The sequence below is a fragment of the Mastigoproctus giganteus genome, chromosome 7, assembly GCF_048544385.1.
Source record: "Mastigoproctus giganteus isolate SK-2022 chromosome 7, ASM4854438v1, whole genome shotgun sequence".
Classification (NCBI taxonomy): Eukaryota; Metazoa; Arthropoda; class Arachnida; order Uropygi; family Thelyphonidae; genus Mastigoproctus; species Mastigoproctus giganteus.
The window spans coordinates 12,843,510-12,867,160 of NC_143581.1; the positions used below are offsets into that span (position 1 = coordinate 12,843,510).

General features: G+C 36.2%; 2 protein-coding genes across 3 annotated transcripts in view; both read left to right on the forward strand.

Annotated features, from left to right (window-relative positions):
- LOC150082529 (TBC1 domain family member 31-like) overlaps nt 1-2,749 on the forward strand; it is a 70,676-nt gene extending 67,927 nt beyond the window's left edge. Inside the window, exons 12-13 of the mRNA XM_090377830.1 lie at nt 2,481-2,614; nt 2,730-2,749. Of these exons, the coding sequence (XP_090233956.1) occupies nt 2,481-2,614; nt 2,730-2,749 (154 nt within the window). The remainder of the gene's footprint in view (nt 1-2,480; nt 2,615-2,729) is intronic.
- Nucleotides 2,750-7,647: 4,898 nt separating this feature from the next.
- The window catches only part of LOC150082530 (TBC1 domain family member 31-like), a 51,653-nt gene continuing 35,649 nt past the window's right edge, over nt 7,648-23,651 (forward strand). For both annotated transcript variants that reach the window (XM_090378669.1, XM_090378668.1), the window contains exons 1-4: nt 7,648-7,740; nt 8,580-8,759; nt 11,001-11,180; nt 22,500-22,552. In XM_090378669.1, coding sequence (XP_090234795.1) covers nt 7,681-7,740; nt 8,580-8,759; nt 11,001-11,180; nt 22,500-22,552 — 473 coding nt within the window. In that variant the 5' untranslated portion in view covers nt 7,648-7,680. The remainder of the gene's footprint in view (nt 7,741-8,579; nt 8,760-11,000; nt 11,181-22,499; nt 22,553-23,651) is intronic.

The window sequence follows — 23,651 nt, forward strand, 5'->3', positions numbered from 1 at the left end:
GCTTCTGTGGCCATAATGCACCTCCCAAAGTTTTTGCATTTTACTCTGATCTAAGCCCGAGGCGGGATTTGAACCCGCGACCTTTGGGTTGCCAGGCAGGCAGGCACTTTACCCACCTGGCTAGCCCGGTCAGCCTGCCTGTACCAAAACCATTGGAAACTTTCAATTTGGATAAAGAAGATGAACTAGGTGATGGTAAGACTCAGAATGACTATGGAGAAGACCAGCAAGTTAGGGACCCCCACATATAAAGTGACATGTTCATCCTTGGAACCACACTTGAGATAGTAAGTGTGGTTCATCCTTGGAACCACACTTACTATCTCAAGGACTAAATGATTTTGTTTGTGATCTGAACCTTATCTAAAAGTCAAGCTTAACTTTTGATATCTAGGCTGAAAGGATGGAATCTTCTACAAGAGAACATCAAAATATGCTATTTTTGTAAACTTCAGATTTTATACATTTTTCTCAAGAAGGTGATTTGGTCTATTGCAGTGATATAAATTCTCTAATGGAATGTCAATGACACCTGCTCAGTCCAGCTGAATGGTGATTATTCATCAATTCCTCTAAAGCAAGTCTGAGAGCAGCATTACTCCAAAATACATTACTGTCAATACCCTTGGCATATGCTGCCAAATGAAAGAAACCTATGATAACATGAAACATCTCTTAACAAGCATCAAGTATGAGCAGTTTTCTTGGCATATCTGCAGTGACCTTAAAGTGATTGCTCTTTTACTAGAACAACTTTGCCATACCAAATATTGCTGCTTTTTTTTGTGAATGAAACAGTAGAGATAAGAAAAACTATTATATTGAAAAATAACAGCCTCAAAGAAAAATGTTGCAAACACACCATTGGTTATTCCTAATAAAGTTTCATTACCACCATTGTATATTAAAAGTCAAGAGCTTAACTTTTGATATCTGGGCTGAAAGGATGGAATCTTCTGCAAGAGAACATCAAAAAATGCTATTTTTGTAAACTTCAAATTTTATAATGAAATCTGAAGTGGTGGTAATGAAAATATTAAACATTAAACTTTGTTAATATGCAATGGCAGGTTTTATTTACTTGAAAGTGAAATTTACTGGAGTCAATGAGGACAAAATCAGAGGCATATTTGTGGGACTTCAAATAAGAAAACTGATGAATGATGAATATTTTTAAGAACAGTTATATGAAGTTGAATGAACTACATGGAACTCATAAAAAAAAATAATTTTTTGTGGGAAATTTAAAGGCTGAAAATTACCAAGAAATAGTCAGCAAGCTTCTTAAGGCCAATGAAGTTATGGGCTGTAATATGTTCCTCAAGATCCATTTCATGGAGTCACATTTGGACTCTTTCCAGAAAACCTATGATCTGTCAGTGATGAGCATGGGGAGCATTTCCATCAAACTATATCTACAATGGAAAAGAGGTACCAGGGCAAGTGGAGCCCATGCATACTGGCTTTTATTACTGTTGGAGGTTCCACAGTGAAATACAACAGGAAATTATCAGGAATTCACTCTAGTTTCAGTTAAAGATAACAAGTTCATCTTTAAAAAAAAAAAGTTCTAGTGTCATCTATTTTATTGTTTGTATAAAACTGAAATAACATTAAAACTATGGCTGATGGACAAAAACTGATTTAATATTTGAAATCGGCACAAAAAATACTTTCAAATTCACTTACTTTGATATGTGTGACAGAAAAAAAGTATTCTTTTGTTTATCAACTTAATGTAATGCATAAAGTAAAGGGAATTTTGAAGTCATTAACAGTATCTTCATCACAACACTATTTTTCTTAATTAGGTTTTTGTTCACTGTGTGTATTTAATTATCAAAGGAGGGTGCTATTTCAGGCTATAAGGCTGTTTAGTTTTCTTTGTGCTCAGTTCTAAACAAGGTGTTATACTTATTTATGAACTGGATATAGTCTTGGTTAGATCACCTTTTCATCTTCTTGGTCTTCCTGTGTGTCTTCAGTTCTTTAATATTTTTTTTTCCCACTTGTCATATGTTTTTCCTATTATATATCCATTCATTAATGGGTTGTATTTTATATTAAACTTAAATAAGTTCAAGGCAGAACTAATGCTAATGCTATTGTTTCCTAATTTCTTCAGTTTAAACTTCATTTTGTAATGTTTTATTAGTTATTTTCCTTTAAGTTATTAACTATAATAAGACCTATTTTATGTCTTATTATAGTTTTTTTATCCCTCTTTATAAACTGGTAGAAGAGACAGTAGTCAACAGGCATTCATACTCTTTCATTCATTTAAAAACTCCTACATTTTAACTGATAAAGTGCATTTATCACTTTATCAGTTCACTTGTATGAATAAATAATTGCTTAATTTGGATAAATAAATTAGGTGTAAGAAGTCATTCCTTTGTTAATATTTTTACTATTATTTATTTATTTATTTTTTTTTTAATATTGAAATTTGCCAATTTATGACTTGTTTATTAATACAGAATAACGTCTTGTTTGGCTCACTGGTGTCCATTAACAGCTGAAGTAGATTACTTTCCCCTTCTTACTTTCCCATTTGTAAAGTTGCTACATAAGAACTTATTGAGATGTTTTGAAATTATACTCTCACTAATTTGTAAGTATTCTCTTATGTTTTATTATTATTATTCTGTAATTTGTATTTGTAAGAGTGGTTGGATCTACCCTTACAAATACAAACATACAAATTATTTTTATTTTGTATGTGTAAGGGTGGATCCAACCTTCATGACGTTTTGGGATAGGGTAATAATGCAAGAAATTGTTCTTTTTACAGATAATGTAGACGTATATGTAAGGACATATCTTTGGAATAATCTTAGTGTGGATAATTACCCCAGTTGCACCACACACAGACCTGGATCCACCCTTATATGCAATGTGTGCATGTATGGTTATTCTTTCTGTTACAAGATGGATAGCTCTTCTTGATCAGACTTGTTGTAATCTTGCACATTTTTGATATTCTTATTGCTTCCCCGTATTTCTCATTAAGTACATACAGCCTATCATTTAAAATTAATATAAAACATGTTTGATCCCATCTTATACTGTACATGCCGGAGTATCTATTGAGAAGAGAAAAACAGCTTTTTTTTGTTGACTGTTTTTCTTATGATAGCTTCAGCAAGAATTCTGATTTTTTTTTTTTTTTTTTTTGATTTTTTTTTAAATTTCATGTTTTCTCTTTCATCTGCAATAATAACTTTCATTGTTTGAACAGAAGTTATGCCAAGAAGCAATGTTGTTCTTACCTGTTAAACAGGAAAAATTTAATGCATTTTTGCAGTTTTTTTTGAAACCTTCTAAAACTAATTATTACTTTTTTTGTAGATATCCTTAACTTGTTACAACACTCCCAAAAGTTCACTGTTATCCATTTACTGTTTTTATTCTGTTCCCCATGTCATTCACAAACTGGGTTTTGCTTATTTGCAGCAGACTGTTGTTAATAAATTACCTCATGAGCTTAGAATGAAAAATATTTAATATATATATATATATATATATGTGTGTGTGTGTGTGTGTGTGTGTTTTTATATAAGTTGTATATACGTGTGGGTGTGGGTGTGTGTGGGTGTGGGTGTTTATATAAGTTATATACACACACACACACACACCGGTGAGCCAAAACATTATGACCAGGGATTCGTTATGCAAATCGAAGCAACTGCAGGTGAACTACAGCATGTGGACGGGTCGGGACACTGTATAAAAAACACCTGATACTGAGCTCCATTAATCAGTGTTACCCTTGTTCTTCAGATGGGAAAGGCAGCAGACATAAGCGAGTTTGACAAAGGCCAAATTGTAATGGCCAGATGACTGGGTCAGAGCATATCCAAAATGGCACGGCTGGTGGGATGCTCACAGTCGGTTGTGGTTAGTACCTACTGAAAGTGGTACTGAAAGTGCTTTGTATAATCACGACCCACCTCAGGGACCGCCAGCAACAGCACTCTCGATCGACCCCCCTGAGGTCTCCATGGTCGATGTTGAGCCTACAGTAGAAGAAGTGAAAGCAGCCATACAATCCCTGAAGAATGGCAGGGCACCAAGAGTGGACCAAGTCACCACAGAAGCGATCAAAGCCGGGGGAGATGTACTGCTTCGCCGACTACACTCACTCCTCAAAACCATCTGGTGCACTGAACAAATTCCGTTAACATGGAGGAAAGCCATTATCGTACCGATCCACAAGAAAGGTGATAACCGGGACTGCAAGAACTACCGTGGCATCAGCCTCCTTTCCATCATCGGAAAGGTCTTTATGAAGATCATCCAGTCAAGACTGCAAAAACATCGCGAGCAAACCAGTCGAGAAGAACAGGCAGGATTTAGACCCGGGCGAGGATGCTGTGATCAAATCTTTGCCATTCGTCAGCTGATGGAGGAGAGGATCCGATGTGGACAGCGAACCGTCATTGTTTTCATTGACTTTAAGTCTGCTTTCGACTGTGTCCACCGGCCTGCCTTATGGAAACTACTAGAGGTCGAACATGTACCTCGAAAAGTCATCACACTCCTCCAAACTGCATACAACGGTTTAACCAGCCAGGTGCGCATCCAGAACGATTTATCTGAGGAATTTACCATCCAAACTGGAGTCCGCCAAGGGGATGTAGCCTCCCCGTTGCTTTTCAACATCGTGGTCGACGCCATTATGAGGCAAGCATTCAGAAACAGACAGGGCATACAATATGACAAGGATCACTATGTGACTGACCTGATGTTTGCTGATGATAGTGCTATCCTTGCCGATAACGACGCTGAAGCCACGGACATCCTCTACGACATTGCCCGTATTGCCCGGCCATATGGTTTGAAGATCAATGCTGGTAAGACAAAGGCCCTGACAACAGATGGGTCGCAAGCCACCATCTATCTCGAAGGCGTCCAGATCGAGCAAGTGCAGGACTTTAAATACCTTGGGTCGCTGGTCCAGGAGAAGAAAGTTGCATCCACCATGGAAATCCACAGCAGAATTGGACAGGCGGCCACTGCGTTCGCCTCGCTCAAATGGTGTCTGTGGAAGAGGACCAACATTTCCACAAAGACTAAAATCCGACTCTTCCGGACTTTGATCCTGCCCATTCTTCTTTACGGATCGGAAACATGGATTTGTCTCAAGTTAGATTTGAACAAACTTGAGGTATTCCAAATGCGATGCCTGCGGCAGATCTTGGGCATCTCTCTTCGCGACCGCATCACTAATGATACCATCCGCGCCAGATGCCAACAGCAACCAACCATTGCCGACCAAATCCAGAAGCGAAGGCTCAGATGGTTTGGCCACGTATGTAGAATGGGCACGAACAGAATACCATCCACACTCCTTTGGAGACAACGACCCACCCAATGGAGCATCCAACGGACCGCGCCTAGGAAAACGTGGGCCAAGCAAGTGGAAGATGACTTGAAGAGCCAACGTCTCGACCTTAACCAGGCCAGGACTGAAGCCATGGATCGTAAGGTATGGAAGAACATCACAGAGCAAGTCCGAAACCCTGCGGCACCTACAGCAGCATACTGGTTGCGTGGCCAACCGCCTCCCCCAGCTGCCAGCTAAGGACCAAAGAAGAAGAAGAAGAAAGTGGTTTAAGGAGGGAACCCCCCAAACTGCCGACGAGGTGTTGAACGACCACGACTGATCGATGCTCAAGGTGAGCAAAGGCTCTCCCAGATGGTACTTGGCAACAGAAGGACGACTGTGGCACCACTTGCCGGTAATTGGAATGCTGGTGACAGGAGTAATGTGTCACAACACACAGTACATCAAACCCTGCTGAAAATGGGGTTGCATAGCCGCAGGCCGCTCCGAGTGCCCACGCTAGCCACGGTCCACCGGCGACAGTACCTACAATGGGCATGTGAGCATCGAAACTGGACCTTGAGTGATTTGAAGAAGGTCGTCTGGTGTGATGAATCACGTTTCCTGTTGCACCATTTGGATGGCCATGTACGTTTGCATCGTTTACCTGGGGAAGTGATGGGGCTGGATGCACCGTGGGATGAAAACAAGCCAGTGGCAGTGGTGTCATGCTTTGGCCAATATTCTGCTAGTCCTGATACCTTGGGTTCAGTCATCCATGTGCCGGGCACTCTGACTTCTACCACCTACCTAAACATCATTGCTGACCAGGTACATCCTTTCATGGCAATGGTCTTCCCCTCTGGCGGTGCCATCTTTCAGCAGGATAATGCGCCATGCCACACCGCCTGGATTGTTTGAGACTGGTTCGTGGAACATTAGGAAGACTTCCAGGTATTGCCCTGGCCTCCAAATTCTACAGACATCAGTCCCATCGAGCATCTGTGGCTTGTATTGGAACAGCAACTTCGAACTGTGGCATCTCAACCACGGACCTTGCAGGATTTAAGGGATCTGCTGGTTACGTGTTGGTACCAGATACCACAAGACACATTTAGAAATCTTGTAGCATTCATGCCTTGCCGGGTACGAGCTTTTTTGGATGCATGGGGAGGACCAACATCATGTTAGGTAGGTGGTGATAAAGTTTTGGCTCATCAGTGTATATATACTGTATATATATATATTATTTTATTTATTTATTTTTTAATTGTTAAAAATATTTGTGTAAATTTTTAAGAATGTTAGTGTAACTGACTTGGTTGTTAGCAATGTAGAAGGTGCTGTTTTTTTTTTTTTTTTTTTAGTTTGTTGTACTACTTTATTTAAAAAAAAAGTGAAATGAAATAATATAAAACCATAAAATAGCAAAGGGACATCCATATTAGGAGAGTTTATGAAGATTTGTTTACAGAGCTTGGAAACTAGTCATCTTAAAGCACTAAGAGGGAGAGCAAATTGAACAATGGTGAAATTTTTGCATAAAAGTGAGGGTCGTAAAAACCATTGTCATAAATATAAACTACTGGAGAAATCTAACAGATTTGGCTGTATGTTGTCATTGGAAATATACATTCGTCCTTTGTGTTTGAGGTTGACAGTCTGGTGAAATTTAAGGGGCAACTAGATCAGTACATGTTGGTGGTGGTAGTAGGAGTATAACAAGAGGGAATACAGGCTGTGTAGACTTTTTGAGGTGGGGGGGGGGGGGAGGAATGATGCTGCTGCAAAAGCCTAGCTTCCTTATGCCTTTTACTAGTACTAATATTTATACTATATTATAGTAATCTCTGCATATATTTTTATCTGCATTATAGTAATCTCTGCATATATTTTTATCTGCATTATAGTAATCTCTGCATATATTTTTATCTGCATTATAGTAATCTCTGCATATGTTTTCAATATTTTTGTATAATTACAATAATGAATATCAAAGTTTAAACAGAAATTAGTTAAATCAGAAATCAGAGAAAAAGAAAAATATAATATTAAATCCAGTTCAATTTTTATTTTCATTTTTACATTTTTTTCTCTGAATGGAGAAAAGTGTAATTATGGTTTTCATACATTTACTTATTTCTGTTTTACTTTATTGCATGATTTTTATGTTCTTGTTATAAAAATTTTTGCCATCATCAGAACCTTATTTAATTTTATTTCAAATAAATAACATGTCACAAACATTCTCTGAGATTGTATATTTTACATTTTTAGGTAATTGGTATCAAAATTGGTTTATCTTTTTCCCCCACATTCCTGTAAATATATTATGTGCTGTTGAAAACCTTATGTGTGCTCATGACAAGCCTTTGCTGAAGCATTTTGTTTATCATAATGTCACCACACAGGTAACATAAATTTAAGATATCCTTCAATATGTATTGTATTGTATAAGTATTTAAATTGTCTGACTACAGAATATTATGTACTTGATCTTTAATAGAATAGAGGCATATGGCATGAAATTGAGCTGCTCCATTTATTACTAAAAATCTATTAACTTTAATGTTAAAATGAAGTATATCACTACCATTTGGGGAATATATTTCTTGCTCACATAAATTCTAAATTAAGGAAAGATTTTCAGTGGGGAAATTCTTTTTTTAATTTACAAGTGAAGCATAATTATAGAAATCACAGTATATTGTTGTGTGTGTGTGTGAGAGACTTATTATTTACTTGTGTTTTTGTCAATGTATTCTTGATATGCACCTATACAGGCAGTGCTGTCCATTCTTCTTGGGTGATATGAATATTCCACAGTGTAGCTTATTTACAGTAGAAATACCCTACTCTTCTCAAAAGTACTGTGTACTTTTATTTGAATCATTTATTGCTACAGCAAGCCTTCACCTTATTTTTGTTTGTTGGGAATTGTTTAACATATAATTTTACATACTTATTTTATATAAACTTTAGCTGTATTTCTCAGACAGCTTGTACAGTTAATATCTGAATTGTAAATACTTTCTAGCAGGGGTTTTTGTGCCTATTTACTAATTAAATAATTAAATCAACTAATTAAATAAATGCATATATGTGTTCTTGAAAGGGTTGCATAAAATAAATTTTCTGGATTTCTGATGTCTTGCACTTGAAGATTTTATAATTTAAATGTCATCTGCAAGTTGTAATAATAGATATATGTCTTAAAATTGTAGTAATAAGTGTATACACCTTCTCTTAGGATTATGCATGGCCCTTGCTACAAACAGCATTTTCTGAATTATTTATTAAAGAACATTGGTTACAACTTTGGGATCATATATTTTCCAATCCACCTGCATTTTTAATTTTTGTTGTGGTGGCTTACAACATTGTGTGTCGTGCTGTGTTACTTCGTTTTCATACTCTTCAAGATTTTAAGGTATGTATACAAAATGAAAATTGAATTATATATTTATGCAACTTTCATTCTTTTTCATTACATTTTTTTTTTTTTTTAGTTTCAAAATTTTATCAGTATGAAGTGCCTCTATATAATATCGGTGTAGATACACCATAGTTAACCCATAAAATTAAACTACGTATGTAGTGCAAAGGCATCGTTTTAATTATATCTGATGGAGGTGCCTCTATGGAAATAGTAAATTATGTAGATATAACACTGGTCAGCAAAAAAAAAATTCGCTCTGTTAAAATTCAAGGTGATTCTTGTAGATTTTACATTGCTGAATTCAAATATGTCAATACCCACTAAGTTTAAGGGAGAAGGGATTAAAGTCAAAAAAGTTTCTAGCAAAAAAAAAAAAAGATTTCATATCTTTTAAGAAAATGTTACATTCAGTACTAAATATTGAACATTGGGTCTGTTAACCTTATTCTATTTACAAAAATGTTTATCTGTTAACAAAACACTTATTTTGTTGTGTTTTGAATTATATTATCATCCATTGGTGACTCCTGTACAAAGATTCCAACAGTAATCTGACAACATATTTGGACTCCATTTTCCCTGGTAACTTTTTTTCCATTTGAGAAATATCTTGGTGAAACCTTTCACTGTGTTCATCAGAGACTGCTCCCAAGTTTTTAAGAAAAAAGTCTCAATGGGAATGTAGGAAATGAAGCTTTAACGACAGGTCTTAGTTTTCGGTCATTAACCTACGATATTTGAAAACTGAGGGTGATGAGAACGTTTTAAGCACATATCTGAGTTTTTGAACATGTTTCCTACAAGATCTGTCAGTTATTTCAGATGCTGACCAGTGTAATTTATAATGACTCTGAAGGTGCCTAATGTTTCTGATGAAGATGCAGTTTGAAACATCACATGATACATATTAAATTATTTGTAACTAAATTTTATTCCATGAAGAATTTATGCCATAAGAATAATATTGCTTTCATCAGGTGGATCTCAAAAGATATTCTGGGATGGGGTACCACAAGTACCATAATAAATTAAAAATACAAAACATAGTCTTAAAAAAAGAAGGAAATTAAGTTTCTTACAAGTAGATTGGAGAAATATTAATTTAAGAACACAAAGAATCATTGTGTGTTGTAATGTGGTTTTAGCTGTGAATGCTTTAACTTGTTAACTGAGCCTTGTCAGAAAAGCAAATTCAATATCCCTGATTGTTACACTGAGTGTAAGTTTAGTTGCGAAAAGTGGTTGCAGTGCACTGTGATTATTGCTGCATTCATGCTACTGCCAAGCATAAAGCATAAATTCATGATTGCCAAAAGCTTTTGTAGAGAAATGCTTCTGACAGAAAGAACAAGTATCTTTAAGTGAAAACTGTGGATTACAATGAATTTAGACAGGATTGGTGGTGGTTTATAGAGGAGTTGCTATCTCAGAACTAGTCAACATTTTTGTCCTACTGACCTGTGTGGCCATTAAGACAAATCCAAGCAACCCTTGCCTGAGACCAAGTAACTTAAAATATGTTTAGTGAAAAGAGCTGATAAAAATTCCTCCCATTGAGATGGGATTCAAATCCAAGCTATTAATATATAGCTGTACAAAAATAATATATCTGCAATATGTGATAGCCATATACTTTCCATTGCTCAAAGTGTTTTATCTTTAAACTATACACATACTACACTTATATGAAAATGAATAGAATTAAAATAATAAAGTTGATTAAAAGAGTTACTAATAAACCTGCTAATAAAGTCTACTCTGTTCAAAGGAAAAGTCTTAATTCTAAATATAATAAAATCCTTTTCAGAAATATTCCATTACATACATAATAATAGATAAATATTCATATCCCAACCAAGATGATATTTGTACAGGAGGAGTTTACAGTTGGCATATTAAAACAAAACTGTAATAAAATTAAATTTATTGAGTGAGAAATATTCTAAATGTTTTCATAAAAATCATTTCAGTTATATACAGGGACAAACCGAGCAGAAACTGGGGTTATTTGTGCATAATTAAGGTGGAGAGAAATAGTGCTATGTAATTTTCATTGGAAAAGCATCCTTTTTTGGGTAGGGGTGGATTTTCTGAGAGAGAGAAAGTGCTGCACACAAAAATGTTATGCTAAATAATATGCCATTATATCATTAGCAGTGTAGAGAAAAATTTTCATAATTCATTGTGTATTTGTATCCAGTTCTCATTATATTTTTTATCACATTGTTTTAGCAATTTTTTCAAACACGTAGTGCAGTTGCAGTGAATGAAGTACTCCAAAAGGCTTACTGGTTGCAAAAGAATACAGAGCCAGACTGCAGTCCCATTCCTATAGTGGGATCTTTTACTCCCCTTTCAAAAGGTGTTTATCCTGTCTTTAATAATTATCGTCCATTTGAACTTAATCTAAAGGTATGAATTTTATGATACAGTGTAAAATTATAAAGAAATTATAGAAATATAGAATAGAACTTCAGAAAGAGGAGTTGTTTGTGTTCAAAACAATTTTAAATTTAGAAACAACAATTACTGCATTTTATAATTAGCAAAAACATTTCTGTGTCAGGAATATTTTTCATTATTAAAAAAAGTACATGATATTATATTACATTTATCACAAGATCCAGTTACACTGGATATTTACTTTGGGTTGGGGAGGGTTGATAATTGCTCACAAGAACAAAGTCATCTAATAATCTATGATTTAATGAACAGCTCAGAGGTATTAAGTGACAAAAAACATTTTGAATGAAAAATAGCACTTCCTTCCTTTCTTTCTTTCAGCAGAGCTATGTATGATGTCTGATACATTTGGAGAAAACAATACAGAAGAGAAACTAATCCTCAGACAAGCTGCACACTTCATATATTTTTAAAAGCAAATAATTTTGAGAATTAAGCATTTACAAGTAAACAAATGAGGCAAAACCTGACACTGCTATTGTCCAAAAAAGAAATTGAATATATATATACTAGACACATAATTGATGTTCTCTATCTGAATATGAGCAGAGCTGTCTGATGGTGGTTTGACAAGTCCATATCAATAAATAAAACATGACATTTATGCATATTTGAAAAACTTGCCAAAGAATTCTAAAACACGTGAGTATTATTTTTTTAATAAAACCCCAAACACGAAAGGATTAGAACCTACAATACTGTGCATGGGTTATAGGCTGAGAAGATGAAAGAAAGTACATTACTCTTGAATTTCTATAGATTGTAATTTTTAGAAAGTATGTGTGAAGGGAGGTTGTTCCAGAAAACAGAAGTTGAATGAATAAATGAGGAAGATGAAAAGTTGGTTCTGTAAGTTTGAAATTGGACAGATGTTTACTGGTTGTGACGTGTGTTCTGACCAGGTTAATATAGAAGAGGAAAAGAGTGGGGGAAAGAACTGAATTTTGAGGAACACCAACGTTAATGGAGAAGTTAGGAAACAGCAAGCCATCTACCAAAACTGCAGTGAGTGGTCAAAGAGAAATCTGGATTCCCAGTTATAAAAACAGTTGCTAATCCATAAGATTGAAGAATATTTAGAAGACTTTTATACCAAACATGTTCAAAAGCATTAGATATATCAAGGGCAACAGCTTGAAGGTTTCAAGATAGTTTAAATAGTGGTTAGTGGATTTCTCCATTATTTTAGAAAGGTGATAATTGAATGGGAAGAAGTTTTCAACCATATTTAGGAAATGGTTAGATATGAGGAAATCCAAGCAGAAGAAAAATTGCCAGTGGAATAAGAAAGTCTAAAAAAGCCAACACAGAAGAGGACTAAGCTCAGGAGCACAGATTTTGAGAACAAGTGGAGAAACACGATCTGGAACTGAAAGTTTCTTGGCATCAAGATTGTTCCAAATTCTTCTGACATCCTTTTGATGGAAGATCACAGGAGGCATTGTGTGGAGTGTACTGAGAATGGTAGAAGGTGGTTTACAAAGATTGTTAATGCAAGAGTTAGAAGAAAAGTAGGATGCTATTAAGTCAGCATTGTCTTTAGCTAAGGTGCCAGTAGAATCATCAAATTTTAACAGAAGTGGGACAAATATAGATGGAAAAAATTTTTGGCCAATGGTTTTGGCAAGTGACCAGAATGCTAAGCTATCATTTGGACAAGAAGAAAGTTAGTATTAGCAATGGCCACATGATGCAAGGACACCTATGGCTTATGCTGCACCAGCCAAAATAAATAAATAAAATAATAATAAATAGCATAAAAACAATAAAAATAAATAATAATAATAAGAAGAAGAAAAATGTTAAAAAAATAATAATAATTAATAAGAGAAAAGGAAGTAGACAGCCTCTGCGTTTCCCTCCTCCCGTAGGTAATTATCCAGCTGACCTTTAATTTCCCCAAACTGTTAGCCTCTACCACCCATGTAGGTAACTTATTCCAGTAATTTATAACTCACTGGTTAAAATAAAACTTCCTGTAATCCAGTCTCATCACCCCCCCCCCCCCCATAACTTGAAATTATGGCCCCTAGTTCTAGAATCATTTATAAGTGTGAAAGTTTTACCCTCATTCATTTTACTTATGCCTCTCAGAGCCTTAAACACCTCAATCAAGTCTCCTCTAAGTTTTCTACTCGTAGACTGCAAAATTTGGTTCGGACTGATTAATAACTACTTTACGGTTGTTGCAAGCTTTGGTTTAGGCAAAAAATGAACCTCAAGATTTGGATGCAAGCCAGTTGTGATGTGAGACATTCTTATCTTGAACAGCCTTAGCACATTTATTGGACAGTCTAGGTTCAGATAAAGGAAAAGATTTTAAGACTGTGGAATAAAGGATTTCATCCCTACAAGAATAATTTCACTGATATTGTCTGAGGTAATATTGACATCAGAAGATTTAAAACAGTAATCCAACCAAAGAAAAGAAGAATAGAAATCTCACAGATCATTCCATTTTGCATTCTTGTTATGCCAAACAACATGAAGCTGAGGATGGTCACAAGAGAAAGGTGTCATTGGGGAAGAGACCATCACTTAAGTTGTGATCAGAGGTGCCCAGAGGACCATTCACCTTGACTGTGTACTTGGAATTGTTTGTGAAAAAGATCAAGAGTTTTGGCTGTGTTTAGGATTGTCTGGTATTCTGGTAGGTAAATGAATGATCTGTGCAAAATCATTAGTAATTACAAAAATCTCTAAGCATCTCAACCAGCTGTGTCTGTGTGACTAGAAAACTGAGGCCAGCTGGAGTTGTGAACATTAAAATCACCAAGGAAAATTACCTCACTGTTAGGAAAGTTGGACTGGAGAAAATAAAATTCAGAGAAAGGGAGTCAAAGAGTTCTGTGTGATTAGTGGAATTGGGAGCAGATAGAGACAACATGTGAATTCGAGAGAATGGGGTAGAGAGATTTTAAGCCAGAGAAGATCAGAATAAGGAAATTTCAGATTGCTGTTTCTGAAAGTGGATATCAGAGTGTACATGTGCATAAGTACCACCTTTGAAGTAAAAGGAATTGTTATTTATGCAAATAATTAGGTCTTCTGAGATGAGCAGTGGTTGAATCAACTGATAATTGGGATTTTAAAGAAAAAATAAGTGGGGCTTGGCAGTTTTTAGTAATGCCAATTACTAAAAACAGTTGGCAAACCATAAGATGGAAGCCTTGTTTAGAAGACCTTTATGCCAAACACGATCGAAAGCCTTAGAGATATCAAGAGCAACTACTTGTGTTTCACCGAACCTTTCCATTGAATTAGTCCATAAATGGGTAACATAAGCCAGAATATCACCAGTGGATCGACACTGACGGAATCCATACTGGCGATCGTTGATCAGATGGAAGGTTTCTAGGTAGTTTAAGAGTTGGCGGTTAATTGATTTCTCCATTACTTTAGAAAGAGTAGAAGTAATTGCAATGGGACGATAATTGGATGGGAGGGATTTGTCACCCTTTTTAGGAACTGGCTGGACATGAGCAAATTTCCAAGTAGAAGGAAAAACACCTTTGGAATAAGAAAGTGAAAAAAGGCAGCAAAGAATAGGAGTAAGTTCAGGAGCACAGGTTTTGAGAACAAGTGGAGAAATACCATCGGGACCTGGAGCTTTCTTAGCATCAAGATTCGTCAAAATCCTTCTGATATCCTTTTGACGGAAGACAACAGGAGGCATTGAATGGAGCGTGTTAGGAATGGTGGGATGTGTTTTACCAAGGTCGTTAATACACGAGTTGGAAGAAAAATGGGATGCTAGCAAGTCAGCTTTATCCTTGGTTGAATTGACAACAGAACCATCTGGTTTGGACAGAGGTGGGAGCAGAGATGCAAAAGTTGCGGCCAATAGCTTTGGCAAGAGACCAGAATGCTCGGCTACCATTAGGGCAGGAAGCAAGTTTTCTACTCTTAGCTTGTTCAAACTCTAGTTTGGACTGATTAATAACTGCTTTACAATTGTTGCGAGCTTTGGTGTAGGCAGAAAATGAAACTGAAGAATTAGAAACAAGCCAGTTACGATATGCAACATTCTTCTCTTGAACAGCCTTAGCACATTTATTGGAAAACCAAGGTTTAGATAAAGGACGAGATTTTAAAGTGGAGTGTGGGATAAAGGATTCCATTCCTGCAAGAATAATTTCACTGACACGATCTGAGCAAACGTTCACATCTGAAGTTTTGAAACAGTAATCAGACCAAGGAAAAGAAGAAAAGAAGTCTCGCAGGTCATCCCATTTTGCATTCTTGTAATGCCAAACAACACGAGGTTGGGAATAGCCAAGAGATAAAGGTTCCATTGGAGAAGAGACAATCACCAAGTTGTGATCTGAAGTGCCTAAAGGACCTCTCACTTCGACCGTGTACTTAGACGGGTTGTTTGTGAGAAAAAGATCAAGCATATTGGCTGTATGATTAGGATTGTCCGGTATTCTTGTAGGTAAATGAACAATCTGTGCAAGGTCATTAGTAATTGCAAAAGCCTCAGCATCTCGACCAGCTGGGTCAGTGTGATTAGAAAATGGAAGCCAGCTGGAGTTGTGAACATTAAAATCACCAAGGAAAATTACCTCACTGTTAGGAAAGTTGGACTGGAGAAAGTCAAGTTGCAAAGAGAGGAAGTCAAAGAGCTCCAAGTGATTAGTGGAGTTTGGAGAATGGTAGAGACAACAGATGAATTTGACACAATGAGGTAGAGAGATTTTAAGCCAGAGAAGATCAAAGAGAGGAGATTCCAAATTGCCAAGTCTCTGACAGGGAATATCAGAACGGACATATGCACAAGTACCACCTTTGAGGCGAAAGGAATCATACAGCGATTAATTTGGGCATCTAAGATGAGCAGTAGTTGAATCAACCGATAACTGAGATTCTGTCAGAAAAAGTACATGGGGTTTGGCAGATTGCAAGTGGAAATGGACATCGTTGAGATTAGAGTTGAGACCACATGTATTTGTGAAATGAATTAGGAAGTGCTTCGGAGGTTTAGATCTTCTCACAGATAAGCTTGCTCTATTAGTTTGACAATTCATGTTGTATTCAATAGTAAGAAAAAGTGGGTTGGAAAATATCAAATTTGGTCCACTTAAGTTAAATGTCACCTGAATATCAGTTCCTTCAGTGTTTTAGACTTCCAGATGGCAAGCCCTAGCCTGTCGTCATACCTGAGAGAATGTCTGTGATAAGCTTCAAGGACCACAAGTATTGAAATCTTCCAGCAAAACCAGAAAAATTGGCAGGTTTGTGAATATTATATTTTATTTGAAGTAACTGGAGGCCTATTAGCATTCTTAAAAAGTCTGAAATTGGTTCAAGGATTTTGTTACAACAGTCACAGTTTCTTTTTAGAAATTTGCTGCTCTGTATATTTATTGTGTATTATGCTTACCCATACCATCAGACCACCTTCTGTAGCAGTCTCTTCCTCTGAGCATTATAGCCACTATTGCTGATGCACTCATGAAATTCAAATCCCTTTCTGTGCTAATAACATCATTGTCTTCTCTGCTACAAAGTAAGAGGTAAACAAATCATGAGTAATCTTGTATACCAGACCTCTTCTTCCCCACATCCTATTGGGGTTATTTCAGTCACCTCATATATTCAGTCCTCAGGTAACTGAAAACTTGGAAGAGATTTGCTGTCATTATCTTCCTGTGTCTTCTGGCAGTTAGGAACAAATATTTATCATCTGTTGGTGTTGGTTGTGACCCTTGATAAGATTGATAGTTACTCACAATGGGAATATCACATTTAGGTTGACAGTGAGGTCCCTTGCTATTTCCACCTGTGATTGGACTGTTGACCACTGTCCACCACACTGATACTCTTATACAGTGTGCCTATGCTATTGGGCCATGAAATGTTACGTAGATATGCTTGGTGTCTGTACACAATTAAACTGAGTGGTACATATTCTGACTGCTCTATTTTAAATTACTCATATTTGCATATTAGAATGATATGTGAATTTTTAGTTTACTTTTCTTGAAAATATTTCATCTTTTTAAAGAAAATTTCTTAAGAAATGGAATTGTTTGTAGATGTGAATGCATTATTTGATATTAATTTTTTTAAAATCTACTTACTAAACATGCAAAGTGTGCTTTCGTATCCCCATTAGCCTTTGTCTTTTGAATTGGAGAACTGATGGTTGTTTAGGAAGTTTTGACATATCAATTACTTGGTCATGGCATGGTAGTTCATATGGTTTGTACAAAGGGGACTAGGAAAGTTTTGCAATATGACGCAACAATGAATCACAGGAAGCTGCTTGTTGCTGCATGTTGAGACATGTGCATACGTGCATAGTAGCCGCCGCGCCAAGTCGATGGGCTCAGTTATTCATTAGTAGTGAGAGTGTAAAGTGCTTGCGATGGCATCGTGGTCACGAAATGAGATAAGGACAGTTTTGCGGTATAATTTCGTGCGTGGTTTAACCATGACCAGTGCTTAGAAGAAATGACTCTTGCACTAGATGATGATTGTCCACATCGTACAACGATATTCAGGTGGTATAGAGAATTCCAAAGGGGAAATTTCACTCTGGAGGATTCTGCGAGGCCGGGAAGGCCACGAACGTCAGTTACGGAGGAAAACGTTACTGCTGTGAGGAAAATGCTTGACGAAAACAGGCGAGTGACCTACCAACAGATAGAGGATACTTTGGGCCTAAATGCACCAGCAATTCGTTCGATTCTGCAAGATCATTTGCACGTGAAGAAACTTTGTTCTCTCTGGGTGCCGCATCAACTGACTGAAGAGCAGATGACACGACGTGTGACTTGGTGCCGGGAGATGTTAAAAAAGTTTGATAAGGGACAATCTCGGTATGTGAACAACATCGTGACAGGTGACGAGACTTGGCTGTACTATTACGATCTGCCGACCAAGGCTCAAAACAAAGTTTGGGTCTTTGATGATGACGACACACCCGTAATTTTCAGAAAATCCCGATCTGTAAAGAAGAAAATGATAGCTGTATTTTTCAAATCGAGTGGAATTGTGGAACGTGTCGTTTTGGACACGCAGAAGACAGTCACAGCTAAGTGGTATACTGAACAATACCTGCCTAAAGTCATTGGATGCGGCACCCAGAGAGAACAAAGTTTCTTCACGTGCAAATGATCTTGCAGAATCGATAATGCTCCAGCTCACCGCGCCAAAGCCTGCACCGAATATTTGACCACGACAGGACTGAAACTTCTCGAGCACCCTCCCTACAGTCCAGACCTTGCTCCCTGCGACTTTGCACTGTTCCCGCATGTGAAAATGAAGCTAAAAGGGAGGCGGTTTTCCAGTGATGAGGACCTTCTACGGGCTTGGGACAAAGAGTGTGCTTTACTCCCTAGTGAAACTTGGCAGAACTGGTTTAAAGATTGGTTTCGGAGGATGGAGAGGTGTATTGAATGTAGAGGAAATTACTTTGAAAAAATTAAATAAACAAAGCTGTATTGCAAAACTTTCCTAGTACCCTTTGTAGTATATTTATGTCTGTACATTCACAGGCTGATTTAAATGTTTTGCAGGTTTCAAAATTTTAAATAACTTGTGAGGACCCCCCCCCCCTCTCTCTCTCTCTCTCTGTGCCTAACTGAAGCACTTAAAGAGGCCTTTAAGAACTCGTTGAACCTACACATTTTCTCTGCCATCTGAAACAAGATGGTAACTCAATTTATGAGCACTTTTGTGCTTACAAAATGATATAAAGTAGAATGGTGAAGTATCAAAATTGCACTTATGGACTTAGTCACATACTACAAATAAAATTTATAGTATGTGAGAGGAACTCCAATGTTGAAATCTTGAAACAAAATTGAAATGGGCTCCATTCACCATATTAAAGGAAGTGGGAAGTAGGCTCAATTATTTCTACTTAAATCTTCTTGCTTTGTTTCTGTTTTGCTAGTTTTTTTAAAACATTTTGCTTCATAACACTGGTCAACAAGGTTTTGCTAACATGGGTGAAAGTTAGCAAAATCACATTTTTTATAAAAATGCAAAAACAGTTTTAAAAAAACATAAAATAGCTTCAAAATCAATGAAATCATCCAACATCGCACTCTGTGCCTTTCCCAGTCAAATTTATTGTAACAAAGGAGACATATCTGTGTTGTTTAATGGTATACTAATACCTCTTTTTAGTTTTATGGCCACTCTGAACTATATTGCTATAATCCTTATTATGTGGTAGTACATTTGGACCCTAATATATTTCCCACAGCCAGGCACCTCTGTGAAAAACAACTTGTTTACAAGCTGTCTTTAGTCCTTAAATGTATTTTAGAGATTCATTTCGATTTGTAAGATCTAGCAGTAGGTTGTGGTGTTTTAAAGTTCCATTTTGGTCTTGTGAAAACTCATGAAATTGAACGAAAATGGCATGCATAGTTAATTCACCAAACAGTTTTTGCTGTGTTTGTGGACAATTTACAGTGAAGTCACAACGTCAATCAGTCACAGAGAAGGTGAAACAAGCTCATTACCTTTATTTTGGTTGTCACGTGGGTGATCAGGATAAAAGGTGGCACTGCATATGTGCTGTATAATGTACTATATAAATCTGACTGAATGGATGAAGGGGAACAATTCTAAAATGCCCTTTGCTGTTCCACTGGTCTGGCGAGAACCAACGTCAGCTCGAAGATTGTTATTTCTGCCTCACAAATACTAAAGGGTTTTCAAGGAAATATAGAGTTAAAATAAAATACCTCAACCTTCCGTCTGCAATAAGACCAGTGCCACACACACACACCGGAACTCCCTATTCCTGTTCCTCCGCATAGTTGTGAAGAAATCACTATTCTGGAAGAAGAGCAAGAGCCACTAGAGCCCACACCTGCCCCCTCAACGTCTGCTGATTCTAATTACAATCCTGAAAATAATAAAACTCTACACTTAATTGAGCAAAGTGAACTTAATGATTTGGTTAGGGATTTAAATCTTTCAAAGCAACAGACTGAGCTATTAAGATCTAGGTTTCAACAGTGGAATTTGCTGGCAAAAACCACGAGAATTTCTGTGTTTAGAAACTGAAATGAAAAGTTTTCGGATTATTATAAAATAGAAAGTTCTCTGTGTCTGCAAAGATGTAAATGGATTGATGGATGAATTAGAGTTTGAATATGATCCTGAAGAATGAAAATTATTCATTGATTCTTCAAAACTCAGTAAAAGCAGTTTTGCTACACAATGGTAATATCACACCGTTGGTCCCAGTGGCTCATTCAGTGGCTATAAAAGAAATCTATGGTAGCATGTCATTGCTATTAAATGCTTTAATCTATAAGAAATGTTGTTCGAAAATCTGTGGTGATTTAAAAGTAATCACTTTGTTGCTTGGACTACAGGGTGGTTTTACTAAGTACCGTAAGACCCCTGTATCCACGGGGGATGCGTTCCAAGACCTGCCGTGGATGGCTGAAACTGCAGATATAAGAGAACACCTGCTGACCCCATATATAACGTGATTTTCTTGTACATATACACGTATAATAAAGTTTAATTGATAAATTAAACACACAGTAAGGCATTATCAACGTTAAATACGATAATAATAAAGTACAGCAACTCTCGATTTACCAGGATTGGATTAACCAGGACACTTCAAGACTCCAAATTTAAAAACACAACAATCGTCATGTCGATTGTGTTCTGTTGCACTGCAAAAGGACAAATTTTGTTTCGTTATTTATGTCAGGGATGTTGGAATTTTTTTATATAGTAACTATTTTTTTGTTTAAAAATCGTGAAAATGATGGGCAAACGCAAGAGTGGTGCTTTCAAATTAAACAAAAACTTGAAATTATTCAAAAGTTTGAAAACGGTGCATCCGTTAAATCTCCAAAGAACCATTATAATGTTGGTGACCAAACCATATGCGACATTGTAAAAAATAAAGGGAAGCATTGTATTGGACACGTGAGTAGTAAGTGTTAAGTTTTTTCGTATTTTTTTCCGTGGTTAATCATGGGTAACTAAATCAGCGGATACCGAATCAGCAAATATGTGGGCACAACTGTATTGTTGTTTCCTATGTTTATGGGATAGTTGAGCAGTAGAAGATCATGATATTGTGAAGGAATGGTCCATCAGAGAATACATTCCCGGGAACCTCAACATCAAATGCACACCTTTAGTGAAATCTGAAATGGTGCTTCTCCTGCTTTTGCATATTAAGTTGGGTCTCATGAAAAATTTTGTAAAAGCTCTGGACAAATATAGTGAAGGTTTTGAATACTTAAAAACCCAATTTCCAAAAATTAGTGATACATAGTTGGAGGATATATTCGTAGGCCCACAAATTAGATGGCTTTTAAAGGATGAAATCTTTGAAACTAAACTTAATGGCACTGAATTAGCTATGTGTAAGTCCTTTAGAGCTGTTGTTAGCTGGTTTTTAGGGAATAAAAAGTAGAGAACTATAAAGAATTGATAGAATCATTTCATAACTATCAAAAGTTAGGATGCTGAACGTTGCTGAAGATACACTTCCTACATTTGCATCTGGACTTCTTTCCGGACAACTTGGGATCTGTTAGTGATGAGCAGGGAGGAACGATTCCACCAAGATATCCACACTATGGAAAAGAGGTATCAAGGATGATGGGATCCTGCAATGATGGGTGACTATTGCTGTTTCTGATAAGGGAGGACCATTCTGCTCATAAGAAGAAAAAATAACTGTAAGTAGTACGATTTCCTATTTTTGTCTCCATTTTTGTGGGTTAATTGCTTACTTTATAAAGTGTTTATAAAGTTTAAATATGTTATTTTTTATCCATTTGGAATGCTTACTGGTCATCACAAGCAATTAATTTACAAGACTTTTACAAGAAAAGTAGTCAAGTACATTTAGATAAGTGAAAATTCACAATTTTGGGGAAAAAAAGAAGCATGGAGCCATAACGTAAAAACATGACATGCTACGAACTTTCTACTGTCATTTTCGTTTTCAGCACATGCGATTTAGTCAAAATCAGCTGATTTCATTCATGTTATTGAAAAAAAAAGTTTAAAATTGTTGGCTAGTGTAATCATTACCCATATTAAAATGACCTTCTTCCACTATATTGTTAATTAGAACAGAATTGCTCTTAATTCAGAACCTAATTAAGAAATTTGTTTGAATATAAATTTTAAAATTTTTGTACTTAAAATGTAGATAAATAAATGAATAAAAATTCTTCCAATGACAAGAGTTCAGCTGATATCATGTGTTTAAGTTAAATATTAAAATATTAAGAATTTTGAGCATTCTTAATGTTTTTGAAGGAAGCAGACCGAAATAGGATTTCTGGAGAGGAACTGGAATATATAATACAGAGGTAAAGAGATTTTCAATTTTTTTTAGTTGAAATATATATTAACTCTTTGATAATGATACTATAAATATACAGTAGGGTAGTTTCAAATTTCATAAATGTACAAAGTTAGAACATGATGTAATACCTAAACACCATTAAATTCCTAAATGCAGCATTTAGTTTGTTTTGTATGATATGCACCAAAATAATTTATAGTGATTACATTATTTTTTTAAAAAGTTAAATATGGAGTAGGATGGCATAAAATCTAGTAACTGTTATAGTATTTCAAAAGTCAGTGAAATTTTCAAATTAATCAATCTATTAGGAATCAGTAATCAGTACATCAGGGTTTAGCATATCAAAATCTACAAACATCCAGAAAATAGATGATTAATCTAGATATTGTAATCCACACATGCATGCACAGACAGAACTTCACCAATGATCAAGGCTATATAGCAACCAGATTTGTCAGAATCATTTGCAAACAAATGGTGGTTACCAAGGCAATAGAAATATTATCTAGAATCATATCAGTGTTGATTAAATCAGATATAGTGATGTGTTCTTTCTGTGGTCTTCACTTTTGATTCCTAGCTTTACAGGCTCAAATTAAAATATCATTTTGGTTTATTGTTTTCAAAAATAAATCATTTATTGACAATCAAAAATATTTCTAACCTATCTTCTAACTTTGCTGTTCCACATTTTGAAATATGCAGTTAAAAAATGAAATTAGAACTTTGCACATGGTCCACTTGATACATAATCAATCACTTATATACACTTGTAGCTTCTCATAGGAGTGGCAGGCGCCTCCGTGACCAGGTGGGCAGGAGCAGCAGTGCGTAGCACATGCTTCTTAATTAGACTGGGGTTCGAGCCCGTGACCACCAAATACAGAGGATGCTGAAAGATCAGGGAATGACCAACACATATCCCCAGAGCAATATGGCCTTAGTTGCTAATGCTCCTAAAAAAAAAAAAAAAAATAGGAGTGACCTGGATATGGAAAAAAATAGGAGTGACCTGGATATGGAAAAAAATAGGAGTGGCCTGGATATGGGAAAAAAGCATACCAAAGGAACCTCGTGTGGTACAGAAATGATGAAGGAAA